This window comes from Chiloscyllium plagiosum, chromosome 14 (genome assembly GCF_004010195.1).
Source record: "Chiloscyllium plagiosum isolate BGI_BamShark_2017 chromosome 14, ASM401019v2, whole genome shotgun sequence".
NCBI classification, from domain to species: Eukaryota; Metazoa; Chordata; class Chondrichthyes; order Orectolobiformes; family Hemiscylliidae; genus Chiloscyllium; species Chiloscyllium plagiosum.
In genome coordinates, this window is record NC_057723.1 from 29757109 (window position 1) to 29776256 (window position 19148).

Below are 19148 nucleotides of genomic sequence, written 5' to 3' on the forward strand. Positions count from 1 at the left end.
GAATAAGGTCCCAAAAGCAGATTTCCAGAGCTTGGAAGGATCTCCAAAATAGTAATCTGACAATTACCACTATGCCCACTTGGTAGTGAGCGAGGAAATAGAAGAATTGAGTGATTAAACACTCGGCAGGAATACTGGCATAGGAGAAGGACAGTGGATTCCTGATGCATTGAGACCAGTTCTTGGGAAGATGGGACTGATACAAAATGGATAGACTACAGCTTAGCAAGACCAGGGATAACATTCTCACAAGGAGATATACCAGAGCTATTGGGAAGATTTAAACTTGATTAGCAGGGGAATGGGAATATAAGTTGGAGCTCAGAACATAGAACATTACAGTGCAGTACAGGCCCTTCAGCCCTTGATGTTGCACCGACCTGTGGAACCAATTTGAAGCCCATCTAACCTACACTATTCCATTCTCGTCCATATGCCTATCCAATGACCATTTAAATGTCCGTAATGTTGGCAGGTCTACTACTGTTGCAGGCAGTGCATTCCATGCCCCTACTACTCTCGGAGTAAAGAAACTACCTCTGACATCTGTCCTATATCTATCATCCCTCAATTTAAAATTACGTCCCCTCATGCTAGCCATTGCCATCCAAGGTAAAAAGGCTCTCACTGTCCAATCCATCTAACCCTCTGATTATTTTATATGACTCAATTAAGTCACCTCTCAACCTTCTTCTTTCTAACGAAAACAGCCTCAAGTCCCTCAGCCTTTTGTCCTAAAACCATCCCTCCATACCAGGCAACATCCTAGTAAATCTCCTCTGAACCCTTTCCAAAGCTTCTACATCCACATCCTTCCTATAATGCGGTGACTAGAACTATACGCAATACTCCAAATGTGGCCGCACCAGAGTTTTGTACAGTTGCAGCATGATCTCATGGTTCAGAAACTCAATCCGTCTATCAATAAAAGCTAACACATTGTATGCCTTCTTAACAACCTATCAACCTAGGAAACAACTTTCAAGGATCTATGTACCTGGACACAGATCTCTCTGCTCATCCACACTACCAAGAATCTTCCATTAGCCCAGTACTCTGCATTCCTGTTACTCCTTCCAAAGTGAATCACCTCACACTTTTCCATATTAAACTCCATTAGCTACCTCTTAGCCCAACTCTGCAACTTATCTATGTCTCTCTGTAACCTACAACATCCTTCGTCACTATCCACAACTCCACTGACTTTAGTGTCATCCACAAATTTACTCACCCATCCTTCTCTGCCCTCATCCTGGTCATTTATAAAAATGACAAACAACAGTGGACCCAAAACAGATCCTTGTGGTACACCACTAGTAACTGAACTCCAGGATGAACATTTCCCATCAACCACTATCCTCTGTCTTCTTTCAGCTAGCCAATTTCTGATCCAAGCCACTTATCATTCTCAATCCCATGCCTCTGTATTTTGTGCAATACCCTGCCGTGGGGAACCTTATCAAACACTTTACTGAAATCCACATACATCACATCAACTGCTTTACCCTTATCCACCTGCTTGGGCACCCTCTCAAAGAACTCAATAAGGTTTGTGAGGTATGACCTACCCTTCACAAAAACATGTTGACTATCCTTACTCAACTTATTCCTTTCTAGATGATTTAAAACCTATCTCCTATAAACCTTTCCAACACTTTACCCACAACCGAAGTGAGGCTCACAGCTCTATAATTTCCAGGGCTGTCTCTACTCCCCTTCTTGAACAAAACAACAACATTTGCTATCCTCCAGTCTTCTGGCACTATTCCTGTGGACAATGACAACATAAAGATCAAAGCCAAATGCTTGGCAATCTTCTCCCTGGCTTCCCAGAGAATCCTAGGATAAATTCCATATGGCCTAGGGGACTTACCTGTTTTTACACTTGCCAGAATTGCTAATATCTCCTCCTTATGCATCTCAATCCCATCTAGTCTAGTAGTCTGTATCTCAGTATTCTCCTCAACCATATTTACACTTTTTCTAGTGTAAATACTGAGGAAAAGTATTCATTTAGCACTTCCCCTATCTCCTCTGACTCCACGCACAATATTCCACTACTATGCTTGATTGGCCCTAATCTTACTCTAGTCATTCTTTTATTCCTGATACACCTGAAAGCCTTAGGGTTTCTCTTGATCCTATCTGCCAACAATTTCTCATGTCTCCTCCTTGCTCTTCTTTGCTCTCTCTTTCGGTCTTTCCTGGCTAACATGTAATTTTCAAGCGCCCTAACTGAGCCATCACATCTCATCCTAACATAAGCCTTCTTCTTCCTCTTGACAAGAGATTCAACTTCCTTAGTAAACACTGCTCCTGCGCTCGACAACTTCCTCCCTGTCTGACTGCTACATACTTATCAAGGACCCGCAGTAACTGGTCCTTGAATAAGATCCACATTTCTATTGCGCCCATCCCCTGCAGTTTCCTTCCCCACCCTATGCATCCTAAATCTTGCCTAATCATATTGTAATTGTCTTTCCCCAGCTATACCATTTCTCCTGTACTATATACCTATCCCTTTCCATCACTAAAGTAAACATAACAGAATTGTGGTCATTATCACCAAAGTGCTCAGCGACCTCCAAATCGAACACCTGGCTGGATTCATTACCCAGTACCAAATCCAATATGGCCTCGCCCCCTTGTTGGCCTGTCTACATACTGTGTCAGGAAACTCTCCTGCACACATTGGACAAAAACAGACCCATCTAAAGTACTTGAACGATAGTATTCCCAGTCAATATTTGGAAAGTTCAAGTCCCCCATGACAACTCCCTTATCACTCTCACTCCTATCGAGGATCATCCTTGCTATCATATTCTCTACATCTCTGGAACTATTTAGAGGCCTATAGAAAACTCCCAACAAGGTAACCTCTCCTTTCTTGTTTCTAATTTCAGCCCATACTACCTCAGATCCAAGGGAAGAAAAATTAGTAAAAGGCAGTAGAAAAGTAGTAAGCAAATATAGAAGACAGATGAAGCTATGCTTAGTGTCAAATAGGATCAAGTTAAAAACCACACAACACTAGGTTATAGTCCAACAAGTTTATTTGAAAGTACAAGCTTTCAGAGCACTGCTCCTTCGTCAGGTAGCAGCACTCTGAAAGCTTGTACTTTCAAATAGACCTGTTGGACTATAACCTGGTGTTGTGTGATTTTTAACTTTGTCCACCCCAGTCCAACACCAGCATCTCCACAAATAGGATCAATGCAAAGAACAATGTTCCAGAGGCTAAACTAAAGTTTTATCAGGAATGATTAAGGAAACTGGTCTGTATTCACCAGCATTTGAAAGAATAAGAGGTTATTTCTAAGAAACTTAAGATTCATAATGGATCTAACAAGATGGATCACTTTTTGTGACTCTAGAACCAGTGGATATAAAGTTAGGATTAGGTATAGGTTATTTAAAGCTGAGATTTCGGAATTTATTCACTCAAGGGTGGCGAATTTTCTGGAGTTCTATCGCCAGAGGACTGTGGGAGCTCAATCATTGATCATGTTCAATTTCAAAATCAACAGTTTCTTTGGAGATTAATTACATTAAAGATTATCAAGATGGGAAAGTGTTATTGAGGTAGATCAGCCATCATGTAATTGAATGGTAGGGTAGGTTCGATGAACTGAATGTCTTAATACTGTTCCTATGTTCCTGTAACCCATGATTACTTTTCCTCTTTTCTAATACTGACATGTGTGAAATTTGTGCACTTTATCTTAACCTTGCATTCCATTACTATGGTTAATAGCAGAATGCGAATACTGTTGCCTTTTACTTATCCCTAAAATACAGCAACTGACCTGGAAGTTTCAGCCAGCATAACAGTTTCATTAACACTTATATGTAGAGGCATGTAAGTGTTTTTATACGATTGATTGCATATTAGCACCCCCACCATCAGCATCGCTGTAAAATCCTAGCTGCCCTTTTTGTGAAAGGTCTTTGAAGGTCCCATTACTGCTCAACCTTGCACTCATTCTCTCAAGACTCAAGTTTGATTCCCTCCAATCCATTTTCTGACAAGTCCACAGCAAGACCAAATTAAGCAAGCTTCAAGAATGTCAGGGTTTTTTTTCCCTAATGTGTCTCATGTTTTTGTCTTTGAATTCTTCTCCTGAAATGATCATTCTGTATATATGATCTGAGGAAATTACTATTAGTAAGCTATTCAATTTCTGGGACTTTACAATGAGCCTAAACTAGTTTTTTGCCTCCTGAGATTCCACATAAGTGCCCATACAACACTAAACACAGGATAAGCACTGACTGGAAATTTGGGTGGATTTTTCCTTTATCTAGCTTGTGGACGTTGAGACGTATTGCTTCACCTGACTTAAATCAGTTAGTTCCACACAAACTAAGGGCTAAACAAGGGGCCTTCCCAATCTGCAAGGCTTAAAAATGCAGTGCTGTTAGAGGGAATGGCTCTATAATCTCCTACTTATAAAAGAAAGAAAAGTCATGTTTTATTATATATACCTACTTTCCATTATATATACCTACTTTCCATATTTCGTGTCACCAACTACTAACTCTGGAGCTCTGTACCACCGAGTGGCGACATATTCTGTGTAAGGCTCTCCTGGTGCAGCCAATGAACGGGCAAATCCAAAATCACATAGTTTAACAACACCAGACCCTGAGACCAGGACATTCTCAGGTTTGATATCGCGATGAATTATCTGGAGGAAAAATAATTCAGAAGAAATAATAAAGCAGAATAAAATAAATTTACACATTTTGATCAAGTGACAAAAGATTAATTTAACTTCACACAACCAGTTCAGATCACCATAATTTTATTCAAATAACATACACTTCCCCAGTACTAAATTGCTTAATGTATTGCACAGTAAAAATGAAAAGGACGTGGTCATGAGCGGGTCATCTGACATTCAATCTCTGTGTAACCACCAAACAGCCCACTTTGTGAAGCCTTCTCTCCTTAAGTAGTGAAAGATTTGAGTTATAAAGAAAGACTGGATAGGCTGGGACTTTTTTCACTGGAGTCTAGGAAGTTGAGAGGTGACATTATAGAAGTTTATAAAATAATGAGGGGTATAGATAGAGTTAATGGTAGTTGTCTTTTTCTTAGGATGGGTGATTTCAAGACTGGGGGCACATTTTAAGATGAGAGGATAGAGATTTAAAAAAGAAATGAGGGGCAACTTTTTTTAACACAGGGTAGTTCACATGTAGAATGAACTTCCTGAGGAAATGGTAGACATGGGTAATTACAACACTTAAAAGACATTTGGATAAGTACATGAATAGGAAAGGTTTGGAGGGATATGGGCCAGGAACAGGCAGATGTGACTAGTTCAGTTTGGGATTATGTTCTGCATGGGTTGGTTGGACCGAAGAGACTGTTTCTGTGCTGAATGACTCTATGATTCTAAGTGTATTACTAATTGAAAGTGAGCAATTTTAAAGTGCGAGGATGTTCACCCTAAGAAAAGTTAGAAGTACACAGTTATATAGGTAATGCCAGCCATGGCTCAGTTTATATCAAGTTTATAGAAAGTTGTGATGCCAAATCCCACACCAGAGATATGAGCACAAAAATCTAGATTGATACGTATTGAGGAATGCTGCACTGTCTTTTGGGTGAGATTTTACCTGCAATCTCATCTTCCCTTTCAGATGGACATAAAAAGATGCCATAAGATGTTTTTGACAATGAAAAGCAATGAAAGCAAATCATAAAATAGTGACGTGACACCATTAAAACAAATGGGAAATCTAAACAATCAGAAGTTAACCCAAATCTAAACACCATGCAATGATAACAATAAAAGAATACTGGAATTACAGCTATAGAAGTATTGATAATGAACTAATGAGCAATAGATACCAGCAAATCATAAGCAATAATGAAGGAATAAATTTATAAACTTGAAGGTAACTAACAGCTTAATAAATCTGTGAATATGGCACAAGATAAAATGAACCATCAATTAATGAAAAAAAAACAATGAATCTATTAATGAATGCAACAGCAGTCACAGATAAACTAATGGATCATTAGATATATGAATGAGTTACATTTATGACTTTACAGAGCTGGGAATATGGCAACAACTGAATAAATGGTGCATCAACAAATCAGTAAATTAATTAATCACCAGTCTTACAGTAATCACAGCAATAACTCATCAAATTATGAATAAAGTAATGGAGCAACAGATATCAGCACATCAAAGTCATCCTTCCTACCTTTGCCATCACTGCTTCCTGCCCATATAATTTCTACCTGCCTTTTACTGGCTTCACTGTCATTTTACTTTCCAAAACTAGAAGCCATGATGAGAATTTTAGTTTGCAAAACCCTTTAAGCAGCTAATAGATAAAAGTATGGTATATAATAAGTTAAAGATACCTGTTTGAAAATTCAGTTGTGCTTGAGTAGAAGATGCCCAAAAAGGATGAGTAAATAAGGTTAAAGGTGAGTTTTTGAACATTAACTTCTAGTGACACGACAGTGGGTGTCTGCTTGGACAGCTAAGCAAATTTAAGGGCAGTTTGTTCAATCAATTGACACATTCAATTTCTTGAGGATCACCTATCTAGGGAGCACTCAAATAACTATTAAAAACCCTGTGAAATGACATAGCAAACCATTCAGTTGTACCAAACTGCAAAATGTCTCAAAATGGAATGAACCTGGATGGACCACCTGACACAACTAAGGCAATAAATTAATTGAACAGTTGTTACCAGTTGTCAGCCTGCCAAGTCCTCCTTACTAACATCTGGAGTCTAAAGCCGAAGTTAAAGGAGATATCTCACAGTCGAGCCAAACAACAGCTTGAACCACTGGATGGCATGTCAGCTTAGTGGCTAGCACTGCTGCCTCACAGCCCCAGTAGCAAGGATTCAATTCCACTCCTGGGTGACTGTCTGTGCGGAATTTGCGTATCTGTGGGTGGGTTTCCTCTGGGTGCTCTGTTTTCCTCCCACACTCCAAGGATATGCAGGTTAGGTGGATTGGCCATGCTAAATTGCCCATAATGTCCACGGAAGTACAGGCTAGGTGGATTAGCCATGGGAAATGCAGGGTTACAGGAATAGGGTAGTAAGTGGGTCTGGGTGGGATGCTCTTTAGATGGTTGGTGTGAATTTGATGGGCTAAGTAGCCTGCTTCCACAATGTAGGGATTCTATTCTATTCATAACTTACAGACAATATTCTAGACATTACCATCATCATCCCGAGGGATGTCCTGTCCCACCAATTGGTCAGACACAGGAGGGATAGTGCACTTGTTAACCACATATTCTTACTGGTTATCTACTTTTGCAGGTAGAATAGAAGAGCTGAATATTATTTAAATGGAGAAAGACTGTGGATGTCTACAGCAGACAGAGATTTAGAAATCCTTGTGCATCAATCACAAAAATCTAGCATACAGGTTCAGCAGGCAATAGGGAAAGCAAATGGAATGTTGGCCTTTATCTCAAAGGGAATGGAATGTAAAAACAGGAAGGTTCTACTAAAACTATACAAAGCACAAGTCAGACCATAGCTGGAATGCTGCAAACAGTTTTGTGCAAATCTGAGGAAAGATATATTTGCGCTGGTGACAATCCAGATAAGGTTTACTCAGTTTATCCTGGGTATGAAGGGATTTTCTTATGAGGAGAAGTTGAGTGGATTGGAGTCTAGAAGAATGAGAGGTGACCTGACTGGAATTATTCTCAGTAAGTAGTCTTGGTCTCTCGATTACTCATCTTGGGATATTACCACAATCTCTCTGCATTGCTGGATTCCCATATTGAAAAATGAAATAACATTTAAAACAAAATAAATTTATAAATATAAAGTAAGCATGCTAATTTTTTCTACTTCGCTCCTCCTTGCTGCCTCTTCTGCTATCTTGTTCTCATGGTACTCATTGTAGGGATTCTATGATTAAATAGCTTTCCACTTGCCATACATTTTGCTCCTTGATCTTCCCTCTCTCTCACTGAGCCTCCCATTTCTCACCACTCCTCTTGCTGTTTCCCACTATCAAATCCTATCAAACTGTAAACAAACCCACTGGAAGTAAGCAGTGAGAATTGCTTCAATTTTCAGGAGGTAAACCAGAAGACAGAGACGTGGTGAGATGAAAGATCAACAGTATCTGGGAGAGTGAGGCCACAGGCCAGAGGGTCAGCAGTGACCAGAAGAGTCACAAGGGCTGGACAGTCAAAGAGCAGGAGAAAGTGTGATCCTTAGGGACACTGAAAAGGAGGGTCAGAGAGTGGGAGAGGCTGCAAGCCAGAGGGTCGCTGAGGGAAACTGTCAGGGAATTGGAGAGGTCGATCCAAATAGTCCCAATCAGGTCATATGACCTTACATCAGACCCATGTGAAATAACTTTAGAGCAAAGATTTCCTGATGCGAAACACTGAAATGGTCCCCGTTAACAGATCAATGTTAAAACAGGGCCTTTACATAAATAATACATATGAAACAACTTATATTTATCAAATACAGATATGGGCAAGGCTACAAGCAATTCATGAGTAAATTTTAAGTGTCCACAGGTTGTTTTTACTCACATTGTTCTTGTGAAGGTACTCCGTGGCTCTTAACACCTGAATAAGACATTTTCTGAGCTTTTTACTCTCCAGTCCATTTGGAAACCGTTCCAAATCATCCAGAACAGTATGATCCACAAACTCAAACACTAAGAATAAACGTTTCTTTTGCTTGAACACTTCGATAAGGTTGACCAGATTTTCATGCCTAAATTGCTGTCAGGTGTTAAGCAATATGAATGGAAGAAACCATAATTATTCACAACTGAAATGTGCATTTTGCATTAAAAAGAACAATTAAAAGCAGAATGTGAGTTGGAAGTTTCTAATTCTTCATTCTAATAGGCATCGATCTTGGACAGTAATGTGAGAAAGGAGCATCAGAAATGGGGGAAAGAAAACTTAAGTGGACATATCACCTCTTGCTGGTGTTGTATGTGCCTCAGGACCAAACAATACTAATGTATGGTTGAGGTGAACTACCGGCACCAATCCTCTTGTTAAGGCATGTTATTGTACATCTCAAGTGCAGCTGCAACTTCAACCTGGGACCTTCTGACCCAGATGGAAGAAGTTACTGAAGGCTCCAGGAGGTAGTTATTTATAATCAACTTGTTTGATCGTGTTCCACTACACATCTGGGACAGGTGCGATTTGCACACTGATCTTCTGACCCAAAAGTAAGGACATTTCCAGATTAACATTTTTAGATATTTCCTAATCAACCTGTTCAGAGATGTTGTTATACAGCTCTGGAGCAGGTGGGACTGCTCAGGCCTCCTGCCTCAGAGTTAGGGACACTGCCACTGCATCATAAAAGTCACATAATCTTCCTTTTTAGATATTTATGAGCCAACCCATTCAGAAATGCTATTATACATCTGTATATCAGATGGAACATGAACTCAATGCTTCAGGCACAGAGGTAAGAACACTACCTCTGTGTCACATGAGCCATAGAATCTTCCCTTTGCTTCTGAATGTAAGAGCTATTCTGTCAACAATGGTCAATTTGCAATACTTAACAAGTAGTGGCAATTGTCTTAGCAAGATGTACTTAATTGTATGATAGCAACAGATATAAGTTACATTAACCAGTTAGTCATAATAACTAAGACTATCAGGAGGAACTGACAATTTGTCCATCTCCATTGGCATCCCAAGCAAGACTCCTGTTCTCCTAACCCAATACTTTATGCTGAGCTTTTCTGTTAAATTATGCTCTTTCAAGAAATACATTTGTTCTCAGGTTAAAGTAATTACCAAAAACTTGACAAAATTATTTAAAAGTATTTGTGTGTTATTTTGTATTTTAGTGATTTTTAGTGTAATCCACTATAAGTCTCATTAAACACAATTGTATATTTACTTGTTCAGCATGAAATTTTGTATTTAGTCCTGAAGTAATTTATTAAGAGCTGTTTTTTGTTCCAAGATGGCAAAGCCTGTCGTCTACTTGGCTCATCTCTGACTTCAAACCTTGCAGCTAAGGTAAGGCTGAAGTAATCGCAACAATCTTCAGCTAGAAATGATTGATCCATCTCAGCCTCCACCAGTGGTTCCCAGCATCGCAGAAGTGAACCTTCAGCAAATTCGATTCACTCCCAAATGATATCAAGAAATAGTTGGAGGCACTAGATACTGCAAAGGCTAAGAGCCCTGACAACACTCTGGCAATAGTACTGAAAACTTGAGCTTCAGAACTAGCTGCTCCCCCACCCAAGCTGTTCCAGAACAGCTACAAAACTGGCATCTACCTGACAATGTAGAAAATTGCCCAAGTTGGTCCTATATACAAAAAGCAGGACAGTTCCAACCTGGCCAATTACCACCCCATTAGTCTTCTCTCAATCATCAGTAAAATGATGAAAAGTGTCATCAAAACTGCTATCAAACAGTACCTTTTCTGCAATAACCTGCTCAGTGATACCCAGTTTGGGTTCTGCCAGGGTCACTCAGCTCCTGACCTCATTACAACCTTGGTTCAAACATGAACAAAAGTGCTCATTTCAAGAGGTGTAGTAAGAGTGACAGTCCTTGACATCAAGACTGTATTCAACAGAGTGTGGCATTAAGGGACCCTAGTAAAACTCGAGTTAATGAGTATTGGGGGCAAACTCTCCACTGGTTGAAGGCATACCTGGCACATAGGAAGATGGTTGTGGTTGTTAGAGGTCAGTCTTCTTAGTTCCAGAATATCCACCAAGATAGTGTCTGAGGCCCAATGATCTTCAGCTGCTTCATCAATGATCTTCCCTTTACCATAAGGTCAGAAATGGGGATGTTCGCCGATAATTATACAATGCTCAGTACCGTTCACAACTCAGATACTGAAGAAGTTCATGTTCAAATGCAACAAGATCTCGACAATATCCAGGCTTGGGCTGACCAGTGGAGCCATAAAATGCTAGACAATGACCATCTCTAATAAGAGACAATCTAATCACAACCCCTTGACATTCAATGATGTTACTATCACTGACTCCCCCACTATCAACATCCTGGGGGTTACCATTGACCAGAACTCAATTGGAATCACCATATAAATACAATGGTGACAACAGCAGATAAAACACAAGGAATACAGTGGTGAGCAACTCACCTCTTTACTCTCCAAAGCCTTTCTACCATCTACATGTCAGCAGTGTGATGGAATACTCCCCATTTGACGGGACAGTTGCAGCTCCAACAACACTCGAGAAGCTTGACACCATCCAGGACAAAGCAAGCCACTTGATTAGCACCACTCCAAAAACATCCACTCCCTCACCACCGATGCTCAGTAGCAGCAGTGTACACGATCTGCAAGATGCACTGGAGAAATCACCAAAGATCTTTATGAGATGTTAAAGGGTTAGTTTGTCCTGCTGACATGTAAGAAATTGATTGTCCTGGTTGGGGTGGGGGGATGTTTTTCTCTCTTGCAGGCAGGATGTGACAATCTAATCGTATTCTGTAAATACTGTTTTAAGGAATAATCTAATCCCACACTGTTTTAAGGAATAATATAATCATACACTGTTTCTGTAAATAATCTAATCACTTTACATTGTTTTTGGGTGGCATGTGACTATGGGGGAGTGGCAGCAGGTTGTGTCTTGCATGCATGACTGAATGTGATGTCAAACCCTGTATAAACGGAGGATGGCAAGCATCACAAGTGTTAAGTGATTCTCCAAAAGCTTGTACTTGCTGAAATAAATTGTGGTTGTTCACAGAAGTTGGCATATTGCAGTTGCATCAAGCATGGAAGAAGCTCAAGAAGGGAATGTAACATTTTGACAACACCTTCCAAACCATGACCACTTCTATTTAGAAGGACAAGGGCAACAGATATATGGGACCACCTGCAAGTTCTCCTCCAAGCCATTCAGCATCCTGACTTGGAAATATATCACTGTTTATTCACTGTCATTAAGTCAAAATCATGGAATTGCCTCCCTAAGGCCATTGTGTGTCTACCTAGAGAACATGGTGTGCAGCAGTTAAGAAGGCAGTTCACTATCACCTTCTCAAGAGCAATAAATGCTGGACAACCACTGACACCCACATCCCATGAGTTTCCTGCCATGTCTTCCTCATTTGTTTGTTTATTCTTCTTAACTTAAAGTTTTTTATCCACCAGTAAGTCATTGTTGCTTTAATCTTCTTTATTTTACATGTTTTTATCGTGTTTAGTACAGTAATACTGTATAATTTACTTATAGTAAAGCTTCACATTCCATGTTATGGCAATGCTGTTTAATTTCCTCCAACACATTTAAATTTTGTTTCATGACAATGCTACATCTCTGTACTGTTTACTATGGTCAAAATGAAAGTTTTCCCATTCACTGCAGTCAAAATGAAAATTTTAATTTTTTCCCGGCAAAATAGATACATTCCCACACTTACTGGCTTAAAATATAACATTTGTTCCTTTCGAAATTTTTACAAATAAAACTTTCTGTCCTGACTAAATCTTCTGCGAAAACCATGGTTTAAATTATTAATATCTCATTCTTATCCTTGCCTGAAGTCTGTTAATCGCCTTCTTCTGTTGGTCTCTGTCTTTTCTATGTTTAAAACTGCTCCTTTTGTCACATTAAATTGCACCATGAAATTTCCAATGTTGCATACTGAGTATAAATTAAATCTACAGCCTTACACTTTGTTATTGTGGCCTTGCCTCATAGTGTGCACTTGCAATGGCAGTGATGCTCATCATGAATGGTCAATTAACTTATATCTTTCCTCGCATGATCCTTTGTAGTGTTAATTTGAAGTTCTTCCCCTTGCTACTAAGTGATTTTTAAATTTCCAAAGCTCTGAAAAGGTCACTTACCACCTGTGTCTCAAATTGGGACTACCCCTACAGATCCATCTTCACATGGCTCTGGACCTGCTGAGTTTGCCTAGGGTTTTAAGCTCTTATTAGCTCACACTCCCGCCCTTGTGCTCCTTACCATGTCGGAAGTGAAGGTTTTAACCTGAAGGACTGTTTCTGCTTCATTGCTTTTTTTCCCCACAGTTATGATGACTGTTCAAGTATTTGCAGCTGCTGACTATCTTAGTATTCTTAAAGCAGCAAGGCATTTAAAATGTTAAATTCACTTGCCTTCAGAAGAGATTTTCTCCTCAGTCGGCAGATAGATTTTCACCACTGTTGTCACTATATGGGTATTTGAACAATGATCCCAGTGCTGATAAGCATATTGTATGTGTGACCACAACCAGCTAAGAGTTGGTATAAGTTGGTTGTTATTAGAAATCCTCTTTTTTAAGTATTATGCAACCTGTTTTGACACTTACAGGAAATGACATCACCAACCCAAAGAAACCCAAACATATAAATAGAAAGCAGGAATTTTCAACACTGCTTCGCATGGGGCCCACTGAAGATGTTACCTAGTAAGGTAACGAAACGTCTGGAAATGAACCTCCAAGCTCAGCGAACAAACCGACATCCAAAATAGCAGGACACAGCGTGCACTTGGGCTTCACAAACTAATTCTATAGTTTAGCCCAAGTACTTTAAAGGATCATCGAAGTTTACAGTGTCAAGAGGCTTTTTGACCCATTATATCTATGCTGAACAATCTGAAGTTATTCACACTGTCCCATCCTTTCTCAATATCCTTCTGTTTTCTTGTTTCAAGCACTTGCACGGTCTTTCCTTTAAATCATGCCATTGTCTTTGTCTCAACAATTCTGTATGAATAAATTTCTCCTAACTTCTCTCCTCAGTGACACTTTTATACTGTTGAAATCTTGATGACCTCCTGAAAAACTAGACAAACTAATCCTTCCCAACTTTGCTATATAACTCTATGACTCGTTCCAAATATTTACATGGCAATCTTAGAGTTATCCGAAGAATCTATGAGTGCACACAAACAACTTCCAGGCCATTCTGGTATAGGTTTGTCTGAAAGTATCCCCAGCTAAAATGCTAATTAATTATACCTGGAAGACAATATATAATCCACCACAAAATATGGGGGCATTGTCTCTATTTTCAAGAACATTTTTGGACATGAACTATAAATTGGTTCCAGCAGTCAGAGATGCAAGGGTTCAGCATCAGCTGCTCACATTTCAATTCTCCTCTCCAACCTCCTGATAACACCTTCATCTCCAAATCTTAAATTTGCCTCCTCAGTTATATGACAGACATCCACCTTAAGTTTGGGAAACAGACCAGTAGAGAACAGTCTAGTGTTCATCACAATGATCTTCATAAAGACCTTGTCCAATGTCAGATGGCATACTTACTTTTCATCAGTTGAAATTCATTTCTATTATTTCCTTTCCCTAGCCCAAAGAAACTAAGGACTATTGGAACACCCACTAACTAATCCCAGCAAATATTTGGGTACATGGACCAAAGGCTAAATCCTATTATAAATGACTATGTCATGCCAGTGGTGGATTTATCCACTATTCCACTATGGAAATCTCATTTCTTTTTTTAAATAAATCCATCCCAACATCTTAAATGAAATATCCCCCTCAAATTAATAATAATTTAAGTTCTTACCTTCAGAAATCGTATTTCTCTTACAGCAATTTTCTTTACCAGTTTGTCATCATCTCGTTCTTGAAATCTTTTGATGGCAACTATTTGTCCTGTCTCTCTGTGCCTGCATTTCATTACTGATCCATAAGTACCCTCTCCCACTAGTCCTAAGTTCTCATACATCTCCATTCCTAGGTCTGTTTTTTTAACCTGCATCAGAATGTATCACATTTTACTGTTAGTTAAGAATTCTGGACTATACTCTGTTAAAACATATAGAAATGCATTTTATTAATAATACCTTATTACCTATCCCTTCAATGAAATCAAATTACAATGAAGGGATGTGAGGTGGAATTGTATCATTCATACCCCTACTCATAGTTAAAAACTTCGAAGTGACATTTACACCCACAAATCACTCCATACTGAGTTACTGAGCCCAGCTGTTCTCTATGTTCAGCACTGAAGCGGAAGCAAATGCTTTTTTCAGAACAACAAAGTAAAATTGGGAGAAGCAGAAGAGTATATCTTTCATTGTATTGTCAGCTGAGGAGTGTATAAAGTGTCCTTTTTTACTGATTTTTTTTCCATCTTTGAAGGACAGACACTGTTTTTGCTCTGTGCTTTGCTTTCAGCACAACAGCTCACACAAATTAATAGACTGTCTTGTGTCTCCCACTGCTCTTGGGTGTGAATGCCTTTACTGGGGCTGGTGGCCAAAAATGAACAGAATATTCAATGTAATCTAACCATACTATGCATGATATCATGTGACTCTTTCTTCTCTGCTTTTGCAATATAATTCAACATTTTATTTGTGATACTGATTTTTGTACTGCAGCAATTAAACAAATGGAAAAACTCTTTTACTGATCCACGTTATAAAACATTAATGACATTGGTATGTGTTAACTGTTGCTATTTCAAGCTACAGTTAGCATTTCAGTCCAAAGGTTGGCTTGATAGTGTTTGACATCTTATTTTAGCAATCCATTGGGATTGGAGTGTCAGTGAACTTGTTGGATTCTGGCAGTTACTATTACAGGGGAAGCTATCCCAAAGATGTTAATGTACAGCAAGCTATTTAAATACTGAGTTTAAAATCTTTTATTTTTATTTACTTAACATGATTATGGCACTTTCATTATGTTATGCAGAATTGTAGCTTCAAAATGAATTGGTCAATTAGCCTGAAATGATGATGAAATTATAACTCTGAGTCAAAACATCAGTGTATGTCTCATTTTACAGAAGAGGAATAATGATTTTGGGGCATGGCAAAGACAAGATGAGACTAGGTTCAAAAATAGATAACAGAAGTTAGGTGTGATATGGTGAAGCAACAATTTGCTTTGCAAAGTTTAAATATTGGATATTTGAGTACCCCTTTCATTGCATAACAGTAGCTACATTTCAAAAGTACTCTATTACTAGTAATTTGAGATTGTTTTAGTTTCTGAAAGGTGCCACATAAATGCAAGTCCTTCCTCCCTTCGATGAATGGGAACTTTGGATTTGTGGTTATGAAGGTAGCTGTGTCAATTGATAGGTAACTAGTGAAGAAGATACCGCAGGAAGGAAAAAAACCTTCCCTGCACTTCTTCAAAATAGTACCATGGAAACCTTTCCATCCGATGTCAGGTGAATCTCTTATCTGAATGATGAAGCTTCCAACATTGCAGCACACTATTAAAGCAATGGCTTATATTTTTGCATTAAAATCTCTGGAATACGACCATCAAATTCACAATCAAGTGTGCTGTTTACTAATCCGTTTACAATCTATTGCACACCCCTTCATAGGGGATTCTAGGGGTTTGCTTCGGAGAATGATGCTGAAATCCATCTAATGTAAAATACTGTAAAATGTAACAGAGATGATATAGATAGGCTGGCCAACAGGGGAACAGTGGTGAATGGAATTTAATCCTGAAAAGTGTGAAGTGATGCATTTGGGGAGGACTAACATATTAAGGGAGTGCATGTTCACTGATAGGATCTTGGCAGCACAGAAGATCAGAGGGACCTTGGTCATTCAATCTAGCAGGACAAGCAGATAAGGTTGATAAGAAGACGTATGGGATACAGAATCTATTTCCTAAAATGATGCTGAAACTGAGAAAAGATCAGGGGCAAAAGACTGTAAAATGCTTGTTAAAAATAAATCGCAGCAGCTCAATTTTTATTTAAAAATGCAAGTCTCAATAACAACACAATACTCAGGATATAACTGAACAGAGCTGGTGAACATAAAATCGCATATATAAAAAAACAAGTCATCTACACATGCCTCCTATTCATTTTTCAATTCAGATTCCTCTGTCCACAATTATAATGGAGGCTTATGTAAGCTTTGCACATTGTAAATGAGTATCCAGCAGTGGAAATGCTGTAGTTAACAGAGACATATAGACATAATAATGCACATTTACAGAGTCAGTTCCATAATAAATATGGTTAAAGGAATCGATAATGGAAATATAACTGTGACAAAACAAATATCTAGTATGTTCTAAATTACATTACACACCCTGTTTTAACTCTCCTGCATTCTCCAGCTCCACTTTATCTGAAGAACATTTTTGGTATTGAATCTATGAAATTCTACAAAAGTTTTATTAAGTTCTTTTTCACATAATTTTAAGAAAATCTAATCTTTTAATTTAATTCCTACATTGCAACAGTGTCTATACTGACATTCCCAGTATTGACTTCCAGATTCAGAAGTGGCTGCTATGCACAAGCCTCAGAAGTCTGCACAGAAATGAATTGTAGGGAATGAATGCTGCACAGAAATGAATTGTACTCTATTGGCTGTAAAATTCATTGATTTTGAAAAGCATTATTGTCACAAATTATGTATTTACTATGATAGAGTTATGGAATCATAGACCTTTCCCAGCACAGACAGAGGCCCTTTCGCCCATTGTATCTGCAACAGTCACCAAACATCCATCTATTCTCATTTTCCAATATTTGGTCTGTAGACTTACATACTATGGTGTTTCAAGTGTTATAATAGTTAGGAATTAAGTTCAATCTTATAGCTAAATAAAAATTCCTCAGATCTCCTCAAAGCTTCCTGCTCCTTGTGTTAAAACTGTGTCAGGTGGTTATTGACCCTTCTTCTAAGGGGAAACATTTTTCCCAATTTGCCCTGTCTCTGGCCCTCACAGTTCCATACACATGAATCAGGTCTCACCTCAGCCTTCTCTGTTCCAAGGAAGAACAACTATCTAGTCTCTCTCTCTCCATAACCAAATCACTCCAAGTCTGGCAACAAGCTGGTGAATCTCAACCTCATCTTCTTTAGTGCAATCACATTCTTCCTGTAGCGTGGTGATCAGAACTGCATGCAGTACTCCAGCTGTGGTCTAACTTTATATGCAGTTCCATCATTAACTCCTTGTTCTTGTGTCCAATGCTTTGACTAATAAAGGCAGGTATCCTACATGCGTTCTTAAAAACCTTATCTACTTGTCCTGCTGTCTACAAGGATCTGTGGACATGCACACCAAGGTCACCCTGATCCTCCGTACTTATAAGGTCCTACCAGTCAACATGCACTCCCTTGCCACAATGTCCTTCCAAAATTCATCGCCTCTCATGTTTCAGTGTTAAATTTCATTTGCCACTATTCAGCTTATCTGACCAGCCTGTCTATATCATCCTGTAGTCGAAGGCTTTCCTCCTTAATAACAACTACCACACAAATTTTTTTGTCATTTATGAACTTACTGACCATACCTCCTACGTGTGCCCAGGTCATTAATGTACACAACAAACAGCAAGTGATCAAGCATAGAATCCGTAGTATGCAACTAGATACAAAAATACTATTTCATCATCACCCTCTTCTTCTGCTACAAACCAATTTTAGTTCCAATTTACAAAATTGCCCTGGACTCTACAGTTTTTTAATTTTTAACCAGCCTGCCAGACAAGACCTTATCACAAGCCTTAATGAAATCCATGTAGATTATATCAACTACCCTATCCTCGTCTAGGGTTTGAAAATTAATGTCAGTAATTGTAATCTCCTTCGATGTCTCCCACATCAGCCTAGTATACATCTCATTTGGGCCTTCGTCGTCTCCCACATTCTAGCCTGCTAAAACCACCAATACTTCCTCTTTCTTGATTTGTTCAAGTATATCACAGTCTCTCTCCTTGATTTCTTTACCTACATCTTTTTTTTTTACAGTGAATACAGATGTGAAGTACTCAGTTAAAACCTCAGTTATGTCTTCCAACTCTACACACAGATTGTCATTTTGGTCTCTAATCAGCCCTACTCTTTCCCTGGTTATTCACTTGCCCTTAATATACTGATAAAATGCCTTTGTATTTTCCTTCATGTTATCCACCAATATTTTTTCATGCCACTCTTCACTTTCATGATTTACTTTCTAAGTAACAAAAACCCCATCTCCTTGTATTTCTATTGTTAAAATTCACTAGAGTAGTGTGCTTAATTCTGAGCCCCACTATTCCCAGAGTCGTCACAAAAACTAAGGATTTTATGAAGTACAAAGTTTCCCCAATTTACCTGACTTTCAGAACCAGATTGATAGAAAGCATCAACCAAGTTCCTATATGAATTATTTATTATGAGC

The 19148-nt window shown here is 38.8% G+C and overlaps 1 protein-coding gene across 1 annotated transcript in view; it reads right to left on the reverse strand.

Annotated features, from left to right (window-relative positions):
• Positions 1 to 14780, reverse strand: part of LOC122556908 (cyclin-dependent kinase-like 2) — a 102836-nt gene extending 88056 nt beyond the window's left edge. Inside the window, exons 1-3 of the mRNA XM_043704160.1 lie at positions 14551 to 14780; positions 8553 to 8747; positions 4510 to 4688 (exon numbers count right to left, since the gene is read on the reverse strand). Of these exons, the coding sequence (XP_043560095.1) occupies positions 4510 to 4688; positions 8553 to 8747; positions 14551 to 14745 (569 nt within the window). The 5' untranslated portion in view covers positions 14746 to 14780. The remainder of the gene's footprint in view (positions 1 to 4509; positions 4689 to 8552; positions 8748 to 14550) is intronic.
• Positions 14781 to 19148: the final 4368 nt, after the last annotated feature.